Source organism: Aquila chrysaetos, chromosome 3 (genome assembly GCF_900496995.4).
Source record: "Aquila chrysaetos chrysaetos chromosome 3, bAquChr1.4, whole genome shotgun sequence".
Lineage (NCBI taxonomy): Eukaryota > Metazoa > Chordata > Aves > Accipitriformes > Accipitridae > Aquila > Aquila chrysaetos.
Genome location: NC_044006.1, coordinates 69,100,399 through 69,113,675, shown reverse-complemented (window position 1 = coordinate 69,113,675; position 13,277 = coordinate 69,100,399). Strand labels below are relative to the sequence as shown.

Here is a 13,277-nt window from a genome sequence, read left to right as displayed (position 1 = left end):
TAACTTTGGCCAAACTCTCTAGACAGGCCTGAATTTTGGAAGATTGGGTAAAATTGCAACCTAATTTTATAAATGCTGGGAAATAGAGGTATACAGTTTATTTTATTCGCACACTTAAGTACAAGTTTATAGCTGGATAATTAGAGAACATGTAATTCCTTTTCTAAATGGGTGTTAGTCAATGTTTGTGTCTGGTTGCCCTGAAAATAAGTCTGCAAATGACTTTGGGATAGTTGTTTCTACCACCGCATTCAGATACTTACCATTTCTCAGATGGGTGAAGAGAGAGCTCGTATTTTTTCCTTGTGAGAAATGTAAGGTATCTTGCTTCATTTTTCCCTGCATTTATCATGAATGTAATCAAAACGTAGCTACTATATCATCAGTTCACATCCGAACTTATCTCAAGGTAAGTTGATGCATTAAATAACATCCTGAGTCTTGCAGATTTTGCAGACTCTTGGAGTAAAGGTAGTAATCCAAAGTTACTAATTAAATGCTTAACTAAATATAATTAACTTAAAATAAATAGGATTAGGTGAAGAAAACTGCAGTTAAGAAGCTGAGGGAGATAGTAGCCATAGGTAAGCAATGAATGAGAAACTGAAAATGCAGTGACCAAAGAGATCTATAGATACTGGAAGTCAGCAACATAAGCCTTCTGGTTATAATACTTTCCCCAAGCTTTTCAAGATTGATACTAGGTTTTCTGAAGAATTTATTTCTTACATAAAACTATTCTACCTATAAATCATTTAAATCTCATTATAGGTGGCTACACAGCAGACCATCCTGTAATTAAAATATTCTGGAGAGTTGTAGAAAGCTTCACTGATGAAGAGAAACGCAAACTACTCAAGTTTGTAACAAGCTGCTCTCGACCACCTCTTCTGGGGTTTAAGGTATATATCTTCCCGACTTCCTGGCAAGTTTTTGTAAATACTACAGGTTATGATACAAGCTTTTCTTGTCTGTAGGACTTTACAATTTGAGAAGAATGTTCCTCTGTGACTACAGAAGCAGTTTTGATGTTTGCATTTGTGTGTATAATGAGTATAGTTTTAAAATATTTAACGAAATGTTGTTCTGTTGTTTTCTATTTTAACTGCAAAATTTGATAAGCCTACAAACACATTGGTTAGAGCACTTACTCTTTCTCATGGAAGATCCTTGCTACCATTTCATGTTACTGAACCCAAGCCTGAACCCAAGTTTCAAGGAACAGGTTGAGTTAAGAATAATGTCTTTTAAATCAGGCGAAAGAGGATTTGGGATATAAAAGCAGCTATTAAATTTGAACCTCTTAAATTAACCATTTGAAGTGGGAGATGCATTGTGTTTCCTTCTAATTACCATTTATCTGCTTATAGGGTCACAGGTCATTACCCTCTGTATCTAAATATTTTGCTGCTGTCTTTAGATTGCTATTGACAGTGAAGCTTAAGTATGAAGAAAACTTTTGTCTACTGCTTATAAAACTAAAGAGAGGCTGAGGCAAATTGAAAACATTTTGAAACTAAATTCTGAGGATATTCTACCCATGAGTTTCAGCTGGGCTGCAAAATTCTGGCTAAGAACTGGCCATGGACTTAATTGCCTCTAAAATGTGGGAACTTTCAATGCTTTTCTGTAAGAAAATAAAAGAATAAATTGCTTCATAGCAACACCATCACCTTTAGTGCAGTGGTCAACAGTATACTTACTGTTGTACTATTTAGTAAAATTAATACAACGGTGGGCTTATGTGGAACAAACAGAGGCGTTGCGTCATCCAGTTCCTTACAAGTAAGAATAAGATTTGTTGCCAAACAAAATTTGAGTACGTGTACTTAATAAATTCTCACATTATAAGGTACTGTGGTACAATATTTAATTAACAGTGGATAGTAACTAATTTCCTACATTTATTAGGTAAAACAGGTAGATGCACCCATCAGAAATGAATGCAGGTATTGTGTAAGTCCCGAAGGTTTATTAGCTGTTCCGTAAAATAAGTGGTGTTGAATGAACATTTTCTCATTATAAAAATACTTCAGGGACAGATACTGACATTTTATATAGGAACAAGGAATTCAGATACACTTAATAGTCTGGAGGTGGAAACAACACACTTGGAATTTTGCACAATTTTTTCTTGAATCTTACTGTGGAAGTTCATTCTGGTGGGTTTTTTTGGGGGTTTTTGTTTGGTTTTTTTTATCAGCATTTAAAAAAATACTTGAAAGGCAAATGCTGGAAGAATTTCTTCTCAGCTCTAGGAATTGGGCCCTTTTCTGTGATGTGGCCTGGGGGTGACACATGATAAAGATGTCAGAAGTAAAAAATGAAACAAAACCCCCCACCTTCCTCTTCCACACACACAACTTAGATTTTTGTAGTACTTATCACTGTTTTTTTCATATTGAATTAAGCAAAATTAATTTTAGAATTTTCAAACTTCTGATTAATTTTTTCAAAAATACAGTTTTCCTCTGCAAAACAAACAAGACGACACTCCAGTATTGAAATCACAGTGGTCTCAGACACAGACCTCTGACATTTGAATGATTTAAAATACATAAAAGCATACATGGGTTGTGATACAGTAGTATGTGGATCACTTGCTAGGGGTGATGAAAGAATACTCCCAGTAGTTTAAACAGTGTTTTTTTTCCAGGCTGCAGAGCGATTTTGGAGTGGAAGAGTTGTTTCTAGTGCCACATTCTGCAGGGAAGCACGGCCCTTTTCCCTTGACTTCCATCTATCCCGTTACACTGCAACTTCACGTTCTCTTCCCTCTTCAATCCTTTTGTTTATTTTCCTATTTCTTTGTAAGCTGATATGGGTATGCAGCACTGCCATTGCAGCGTGTGATCTTTTAAACCTCCCTTTGGTACAGTTGTTCTGTAACCCTCTGTGCAGTCTCACCCTCTGCACAATCCCTTCAGCTGCTGTAGCAAGTGCTGTGTGGTGCTGTTAGCTTGTGGATAGGCAACGTATCTTCAATATCTATAATATATAGCTCAGTTACACTCCTTTTATAGGCACCTAGGAGAGGAATTGGCACTTTCAGTCAGTAATTTGTCTGCTCCACGTGTCTACTTCAGGATGAAATGAATCATGTCTTAGGCTCCACAAAACGTACTTACTAGATCCCTTTCAACAGAAAAGAGTGTCTGGGGTGACTAGATTTGGATACGGGGACAATGGAGATGGCTGTTTAAACACATGAATCCTACCTAGGGTATTCATTGATTGATTTGTGTGCTTGATTATTTAAAAGCCTGCAAGCATTTCTCTTAAACTCTCCAAGTCCACGTGAGTATCACTGTACCGTACTCTTAGCAACAAGCAGGATTTTATAGGACAGTGGGAAGAACAATTAGAAAACAGTGGGGTTGAGACCAAGATAGATCAGTGCACATCAGTCATGTAATAAAGGGAGAATTGGGAAACAGTTGTATGGAAACAAAGTAAACAGAAGTCTCCATTTGTTGTCATCCTTTTTAATTACAAGGGGAGAGGAAGAAATGCAGATGTAGCTACCCAGCTTTGAGGTGGCCAGCGTGACATTTGAAGAGATGGAGGAAGTGAATCAAAAATCTAAAAATATTAAGGCTGACCATGACACATTAAAAAGAAGCCAGATGTGGAAAGCCGAAGTCTGTGTGTGTACTTGGGAGATAGGCCCCAGCCTGACTTTAAAATACTTGGCTTGGAAAAAATGGAAGTTAAATAGTCATCAAATTTTCAGCATGATAGCAGTAAGTTAAAAGATTAATTCACTGTACAATGGACTTGCGAGCTCAGCCACATGTAACAGTCTTGGCAACAGAAAGCAGAGTGAGAAGGCATTACTGCTGCTTTGCTGGGCAGCTCTGAGCGGGAGTTCAGTCAATACTTGCATGGTGCTTGCAGTAGGATCTTGTTAACATGGATTTACCAACAAACCAGGGTTTTGCCAAAAAAGGAAGTAGGTAACTGGTATTGTCATCAGCAGTAATGTCTTGGTAGCCTGTGACAGTGTGGTGTTTAGAGCTTTGAAGGCGAAGCCTGTGAAGCTGCAGGAGTGCTGAAAATTATTGGCCAAATAACTGTCTGAATATATTTATGTTGATGGTAGACATTCACACAAGGTATCTTCAAAATTTATTTACAGTTTTAATATGTGTACTGTATTTTTCTGAGAGGAACACATTTTCTGGTTCTCACTCTGCAATGTTCTGTACACTTTATATTGTGGAACCTTCACGTTTCCTTAAAGTTGGTGCCTGTTAATTTAAGATAAGGAAATGTCTTGACATTCGTAGCTTATAGATAGCACAGTCTAGCTTTGCATCATTTAAAAATCTTAAACTTTCACTGCCAGATTCAGACTCAGAATAACATTTACTAAAGCTAATTAAAGTTTAATAAGTTTAATAAATGTGATTGTTACGGACAAAAAAAAAAAAATCATTAAAGTGTGGTTGAAAATTGTTAAGTTCCAATCAGGTCACATAATAAATTGATGATACTTTTCACTTCCAAACTATTGCAGTTTCCTGCTGTACAGTATTTAATTATGCAACAAATGGTGCCCTTGGCATGACATTTCAATTTAGAACTTCATTTTTCCATTTTTAAAGCTAAAGTAGGGGAATTCAATTAGCATTTTGAAAGGAACACTAAAAATGCAGCATTTTAGCCATGAAATACTTTTAAGGCCTCCATTTGAACAATAATTTAGCTTAGAATCTCATTGACCTTTTGCCTTTGGAGCTGGGATTTTTTTCCAGTTTCTAAAATCAGAACTGCTTTACCTCAGGCAAGCATTTGATAAAATGAATACTTTCTTGCCAGCAAAAGCAGTGCTTTAGAGGTAACAAATAAATATATTTTTCACTATACTCTTTCTTAGAAGAAGAAAAAAATCAGATATTATTAAAACAATTAAATATTACATACAAAATGTCTTAAAAGTCTTTTCCTCAGATCAATAGTTATCACATCAGAGGAATAATCAGGGTTTGACAAGTTTATATCATTACAGACTCACTATGCACATCAGTATCATCCCAGTAACAGCTGAGTGACTTTATAATCACTCTGTGAAGAAATACAAAGTATAATTGTTTTAAATAAAATTAGATTTTTATTTGGAGAATATAAATTACCTCTTGATTCAGAGTTCTAGACCATGGTAGTGTAAATACTTGCTTAATCTTACATGTGAACAGATCCACTGAAGTCATTAGTACTGTTTGTCTTGAAATTCATAAATTGTAGGCTTGCTGAAAGATTAATTTAGACAGAAATCCCTTTAGGGCAAGAAATGCCTTTAACATTGTATCAGACAATTGATTTTAACAAAGAATATATGAAATATATGATCGTATATGGTGGTGAGTAGAAGGAAAATGATGGCTTGATACTCATCCACTTGAACTTATTTTGTATATCTGGGGTATGCTAACAAACTAAAGCTCTAGAAGGAAAACACTGAAAGGGTATGTTTGATCATAGTTTTTTTATTTGTTTGGGATTTTTTTTTTTGATGTCACAGAAAGAAATTGATGTAGTACTGTAGCTTTATAAAATTTGTTCTTAGATCTGTCACTTATGCTCTCTTTCCTCAGAGCATCACTTTAACATGACAAGTAAATGCTCGTGTAGAATTTGTGCGTAAAACTGGAATACTTTTGAACTCAGAAGAATGTTGTAACTGGCATAGCACATCACTTCATTAGCTAGAGCAAAATTGCCTTTATTGGGATTTTTGTGCATACAGAAACAACATCTTCCCTGCTTGGAAGGATGAAAACAACTCAGAAGAAGCTGTGTCATTATACAATGACAAATACTATATGTCATTCAAACATGATAGAACATCCTTCTCCGTTTACCTCCATTACTGCTAGTGGTCTGTTGTTCCCCGTGTTCGGCATGTATTTCACTGTCAGAAAACTTCATTGTAGCAGGAAGCCATCATTTTCCTGTTCCTACAGAATAAACAGCATCCATGGGCATTTGGGAGGCTTTGTAAGGAGGAGAGTCTGAAGTTGAGAGTCCCAGTTGTTTATCTCAAACACAGCAAAAAATTTCTTGCATGCTGCTGTATTATTTTTTCCATTTCATGTTTCACTGTTTTTGTAGCATCATAAATTTGTAGAGTGTATGAACAATAACAAATAATTATTTTTTCCTTAGAACCAAATAAATTGCTTTGTGTTTTGCAAATTAATGGATCTTGGTGGGGACGAGGTAGAGGGAGGCACTACACAACTCGAGTGCTTTTGGGACCATCAGGAATGAAAGAAAATGCCATTTGAGTATGTCATTGTGACAGGTTTTAATGTAACGATTTATTTTCTAGAAATCTGTGCCAGCTGTTACGGGGTAGGTTTTGGCTTGCATGTATTTTTTGATGTTTTTTTCTGTTGCATTTTTCAGGAGTTATATCCTGCATTTTGCATTCACAATGGAGGATCTGATTTAGACAGACTACCTACTGCCAGTACCTGCATGAACTTGTTGAAGCTTCCTGAGTTTTATGACGAAAATCTTATGCGAAGCAAGCTTCTTTATGCCATTGAATGTGCTGCTGGATTTGAATTAAGCTGAGTCAAACTGATGCTTATTTGGATGATCTGCAGAGGAACTAACCAGTGCCTACTCTATAAGCAGCACCCATACCCAAGCAGTTTTAAGGGAATTCTATCTAGATTTCTGCAGCTCTTGTGTCTTATCAAATGCCCTCAAATAAGTTTCATTTTTAAACATGGTTTCTTAGTTAGCTTTCATTAATTAATACTACATTGACACTGCTTTATGATTCAGAACAATGAATGCTGTGTGCAGCGTGGCTGTTGTCTGTGTTTATGCGAGGAAAAGAGCACATTTAAAGAACAGTGACATCTCAGTGAAATTAACCAAAGATGAAGCTTTGGCTTTGTGCTGTTCAAACATAAATAATTTCACAAACTGGCAATAAAGTTGTGTACCATGCAGCGCATTGGGATGAGACAGGGCTAACATCCTGTAATTAATCTTTTAGATGGAAGTGAAGCAGATGTTTGCAGATATCCCAGAACTGAGAGGATGAAAATGCTTGTTACTGATAACCTAACATCTTTACTTACGTTGTAGAATTGTTTACAAATCATTGTTGTGGCAGAACTGATTTTGTTTTATACTACCTTCCCTCAAGATGGTAGGCACTGAGATAAAACTTTTCTAATATTCCATTTGTGCTTTCTGAAATACCTTGGAGAAATTGGATTCGCATTATTTTAAGTTCAATCTTCGGCTGCGTCATTATCACTTGAACACTGTCGTGAATGGGTGTGACTATCCATGTTTTCTCTGTTCTGTTTCTGTCTTTTGTGCCTGTACAGATTTTTTTTTTTTTAAATGTATCAGACTCCTATTGCATACACAGTACATACAAAAGTCATCACTTTGGAAAAATATACATGTAACAACTATTAAAATTATTTGAACCAAAGTTACCAGGCTTTATCTTTTATATTTGAAGCCTGAGGTGTTCACATTCCTTTTCCCTATCATTTCTTTCCATCTTAAATACCATATCTAGTATGCCACAGGCACTAGTCAAATTCATTATTTTTTTGTGATTAAACAGCTTTTATATCCATCTGCCTGCAGTATTTCTGCTAAGAAAAGTGGGTGGGAATATGCTGCTTAATATAATTTGATATCTGGGAAAAAATTTGCTTTCTTATGGAAGGAACTGATCCCTTGGTAGTAGGCACATAGTTGGGTATTCGTATGCAAACTGCAGTCAATTTAAAAAAGGAATTATAGTTCAAACTGTAAGATTCGTAAGAGCATCCCTCTAAACTTTAGTTTTATATTTTAAATCATCACAATTTACAATCAAATTTGTATTCATCTCTTATGCAAAAAAATACTTTGCTGTTACTGGAAGCCTCTGTTTGATTTCATATTTAATAAGCAGTAACCAGCAATATCCTTTTACATGTGGGGAAACTGAGTGATTTTAAGATGTTTACTAGTAACCATATAAAAATGTATAATTTCTTAATTTGGGTAAGAAATGAAGTGTTGAAATACTATTTGTAGTCTTGATGTACAGAAATAAAACGATTGGTTTTCTTTTTGGTTTTGCTTTAGGCTTTTTATTTATGTTAAATGTTACATACCCAACCTATTCTTTATCCCAAAATTCTTTTCTTGTATATTTTTCTACATAAATTATGGAACTTGTAAAGAAGTTGAAAAAGAGATCAGTAATAGTGGAACTGCCTCCTAATCACAAAACCTGAACACTTCTTTTAGATAGCATTATTTATTTTAGAACCTAATGCTTTAAATATTTTGAAATGATTTTTCAGTTCCATTGTTTTTGCTACATTGGGTAGTGTTGTGGCTGTATTTTGTAAAATTAAATTTAAATTTTCTATTAAATGCTCATATTTTGAAGATTGTGTTGGAGTCATGCCAAGTAATCATGACTGGTAATGTACGCTTTCTGCTTTTGTAAAAGGAGACAGTGCACACTATTCCTGTCTGTTACCATGAGTGCAGGTTCAACAGAGAGGGTAGGCTGGGGGCAAGTGTGAGTTGCAGATAGGTGTGGTCATGTAATGGCAAGACTCACACCACTGCAGAAAACTTCCGTAGAGAATTTGAGTTTGCTGAAAATACTCTGACTTTTTATTTCTTCAGTATGTAGTACTCTGTGATCTTGTTTTGTATATTCTGTACATTAAGTATGAAATTCTGATATACTCAAGTCAGTGGGATTGTAGCCTAGTTTTCAGTCTGCAGGTAGTCAGTTGAAAATCTGTGCTGCAACAGCTTACACTTTCAGTATCCAGACTGCAATAAGAAGAGGGTAGGGCTTTCCTTTGGCAACGACTGCTTTAAATTCTGACTGTCAACTGTTTTTGTATAGTCAGGATGAAGCACGAGTCCCTACTTTTCAATGATCTATTGCTGGATATTTTAAGGAACAGGAGATAAAGGTATGAGAAATAATATAGGTATAGTTAGTCACGTCCTGAGGAGCTAGGTGGTCTAAATGATCTCTTGTAGCTCTTCCGTAGCAAGAATTGTTTATATATGAAAATGGGTTTTCTGTTTTTTAAAAGAAGAGTGAACTCTCTCCCAGTTGTGATGCTGCCAGAGTTTAGGTAGGCAGAGGCAGGAAGCACTTGCATGCAAGTAACCTGAAATATTATTGTAGATTTTGATCATCAGAATTATAGCAGTAATAATTATGGGTTTGGAGTTGTTTTCTGTGCAAGGCAACCCTTCCTTAAAGTCAATTTCTGTGCTTCAGTGTTTTGTCCTCCTACTTCAGTACTTGCATTTTGAAAAATGACAGCATTTTCTGTTTGGTTTTTGTTTTCAAATGATTTTTGTTTTATAATTTTATAACCTGTTTTAAAAACATTTTTGTCAAGGTTTATCTTTATAATGGAAGAGGTTGCAAATTCTTCATCTCTCCAAAGTTAAAAGGCATAAAAGTGGAATAAAAAAATAAAATTAGGACTTGGTCTGTTTAACTCTGAGAATTTTTCTGGATGTGGGTTTAGTCTTACTAGCTGGAAATAAAAAACAACAACAACAAACCAAACCAAACCAGAAATCATTGGCCTTGTTCCTTAATCTCAGCTGTCTTCTGTCATGGTCCTGAAAGCCAGACTTGTATAAATTTCACAAAAGTCACTCATGATTTCTAGGGAGAATTTATGTCTACAGAAGGGGAAAGATTTGGCTCCAGTTTCATGTGTAAACACTGAGCTGACAGAAGTTTGATTTGAACAACAAGGATTTCTTCAGTTATTTTTGTGTGGTGCTCCATAACTAAAAAAAAAAGAAAAAAAGAGCTTCCTGATGCTATTAGTAGCAACGTGGACAGGTTTTTTTGGCATTACTTGAGTAATCTAGCACAAACATCCTAATTTGATCTGTGAAGGGCTTTGGAATTCAAAGAAAACACTTCATGGAGTGCAGTGAGCTCATGCTAAATTTCAGGTTAAACCAAAACCTGTTTGTTAAATGCCAGTGAGACAGCACATACTCTTTTCACCACTGAAAAATAGTACAGCACAGAAACAAAAAGGAAAAAACATGAGAGCTGTTTTTCTTGGAATGTTTTGTTGGAGCTGTAATTTTTTTTGTATTTATAATTATATGCAAAAACTTTAAAACATTTGCTCATATACATGAATCTGTGTTAATAATGGTTTGTGATGTAAATGCTTGTTACTATTTTTTTTCATGATGCTTGCCTGTCAGTGAAGGAGAGAAGAAATGAACATGGTCTGTAAAACTGATCAGGATATCTATATTTTTATTGACTTCTGCTTTTGTGAATAAAATAATTTGAGTTTTCTTGAAACTTTGCAGAAACACTCTTTTCTTTTGGTTCCCCCCCTCTCCCCAGTAAATTTGGCATTCTCTTGCTAAAGATTGATAATACTGAATAGGTTCTAAAAGAGAAGCTAATATTAACTGTTCATTGGTCTTGAGGTTACTACTGTTGGAACAGGCTGCCCAGGGAAGTGGTGGAGTCACCATCCCTGGAGGCATTTAAAAGATGTGTACATGCGGCCCTTAGTGGTGGACTTGGCAGTGTTAGGTTAACGGTTGGACTCAATCTTAAAGGTCCTTTTCAACCTAAATGATTCTATGATTTTACTGCTTCAGGATGATTTGTAACTTCAGTTTTCAAGCTGTGAAGTTCCCACTCTTGTCAGTCAAACTGCAGCTGTAAGGTTTAGCTTTGTTTCAGTGTGTCTTTCAAACAATGTAGCTAAGATCACTGATGTGCTTTGAAAAAACTTCTTCAGAATCTTTGGAAAGAAAACTCATTCCTTGGATAAAAATATGAGAAGCTGTAATTCATAGTGAAGAATGCTACTCTGTCAGCAAACACGTACAAAAACATCTCTTTTAGCTTCTTCTGGAATTTTAGCACATGTGTAGGCCCCTCCGGAAGTGTAATTTGATTTTTATCTCCTTTGATAATTGCAATTATCTGCTTCCCTTTGCTTTTTAATTATTTTCATTGCTAAATACATTTTTAGTTCCACGATAGCATTTATAAAGTTAGTATTGTGCATGTTTATTTTGGAATCCTTACAAATAGCACCATATATTCTTCAGCTTACCTGCCACTAAAAATGTGGTAAACAGAAAATGACAGAAAATTCCTCTTGTAGGGCAGTTCATAATTCATAGCATGAATAGAACACAAATGCCCAGATATCTTGCCTGTTTTTCAGTATGTATCTGGTAGTCTGGAAAGCTCATAATATTTCTGATGTGTGTAGAGAGACAACACAAGGCAAGAAGTGATTATGAAGTTGTACCAGTTGAATGCATTTCAAAGAACATGGAACCTGGTTGAGGTCAGCAGGAATGTCTGAAGATGACCTAGTCCAACCCCTCTGCTCAAAGCAGGGTCAGCTGGAGCGGGTTGCTCAGGACGTTGCCCTGTGGAGTTCTGAATGTCTCTGTGGATGGAGACTCTACAGCTTCTCTGGGCAACCTGTTCCAGTGTTAACTACCTTTACAATAAAACATTTTTAATCAGGTTTAAACACAATTTCTTTTATTCCAGTTTGTGCTCATTGCCTCTTGTCCTGTCACTGGGCAGTACTAAGAGGAATCTGAGCCTTCTCCAGGCTGAACCAAGCCCAGCTCTCTCAGCCTCCCCTCATATGACATGTGCTGCAAAACCTTAATCATCTTTCTCTCTGACTTGCTTGTTAGTGCAACACAGCGGCATCTTCAAAATACCTTTGTGGACTTGATGTGACTGGGGACAGAGTAGACTACACTAATTCTCTTCCTTGTCAGATGCCTGTAGATGTCCGTAGTTAATAGATGGCACTTACCAGGTAAGGTTAGATCTAAGGTTTTGTGGCTTTTGCTTTTTCAACTTCCAGTGCTGCTTTGTCTTTTCAAGGATTTTGCAAATCTGTTATCAATTGCAAAATAACAGACTTAGTAAAAATTGAGGTCTCAATTATTTTCACAACTTTTTATGGATACATTGCTAAACATTGATGCAGAAACCATAGGACTAATGCTAAATGTTAAATAATCTGTGTATTCATTTGTTGGGCCACCAACAGTATCAAACATGTAGAAGTGCAACTTCCTGGACAAACTCCTGTAATTTGGCTGTCTTCTGCAAAGACTGGGTAGCTCAGCGCTAGGTGCAATGCAGCAAAGCACATCAGACAGTCAAACAGGAGAAATGTGGGAATTCTGACTGGCACCAGCGGGACTGCTTATACATAAAGGCACGCACAGATGTCCTGCAGGCTTGATTTCATGCTGTCAAGGGATGAACTTTTCTTGTGTGATGGTTAAATCATTGCTACGTTTCATTGCTAGAATAGTTGCTCTCCAGCCTGAGACTAAGTTTACGTGTCCACATCTCTGTAGAAAACCTACATTCTGTTTGCAGTGTTTGTTAATGTATTTATAGGAACAGCCTGCTCAAATGTCCTACTATATTTAAGACCATTCTTTTTTGCGTTCCCAGAGCAGCTGTTAGTTCATTCTGTGTAACATTTGACTGAAAAGTAGTTTTGCATTATTTCTATTTTATTCTCTGTTTATAGTTAACACAAAACTCTTGATTGCTGAAGAGGGAAACAGGCATTCACCAGATGGTGTAGTTTCGGATCATCTTGTTACTTCTGCTTACCCTAATGTTCAATCTAGGAAAAGCGTCTCTCAGCAGTTGCTGTGTAGTTTTGCTGTGTGTTGTCAAACACACCTTCTAAAGAAATTAGTTCCGTCTAGCCCTTGTATCTTTAATTAAGAATAATTCTTTTCCTTACAGCTCTGCTTACTGTTTTTCCCCTCTGCGCTTTCAGGCAAACAGCAGCAGAGCTTGAAGTTCTGCAGAGATACTTTAGGTCTAATTATGTGTTCGATCTATCTGGCTATTGATGAAAAATTACGTAGAATTAACTAATATCTGTCATTGGCATATGAACATAAATGCTGATCAAGCTGTCCTTGCAAGGAATAAGCACTTGCCTTAAGCTGTGAGATCTTCTGCCTGCCCACAACAGTTCTTAGGTTGTTGTCTGTACACCCCAAATAATCGGCAGAATACACCTGATACTTCAGGAGGAATTGGCAAAAACACCAGCTATCCTGAAATGTTTTAATCACTTTCAAAAGCATCCACTCGGCTCAAGCTTTTGGTTACAAAGAGGAGTCCAGATAAACTTGCAGTAAGAAGCACTGTACCAATGAAAATTGAGGTTGTGCTCAGCAGAAAAACCTCTGGAGAATGCTAA

General features: G+C 36.2%; 1 protein-coding gene across 2 annotated transcripts in view; it reads left to right on the top strand.

Moving 5' to 3' along the window:
• Nucleotides 1-10,351, top strand: part of UBE3C (ubiquitin protein ligase E3C) — an 83,187-nt gene extending 72,836 nt beyond the window's left edge. For both annotated transcript variants that reach the window (XM_030008875.2, XM_041122669.1), the window contains 2 exons: nt 772-902; nt 6,412-10,351. In XM_030008875.2, coding sequence (XP_029864735.1) covers nt 772-902; nt 6,412-6,582 — 302 coding nt within the window. In that variant the 3' untranslated portion in view covers nt 6,583-10,351. The remainder of the gene's footprint in view (nt 1-771; nt 903-6,411) is intronic.
• The last annotated feature ends 2,926 nt before the right edge of the window (nt 10,352-13,277 follow it).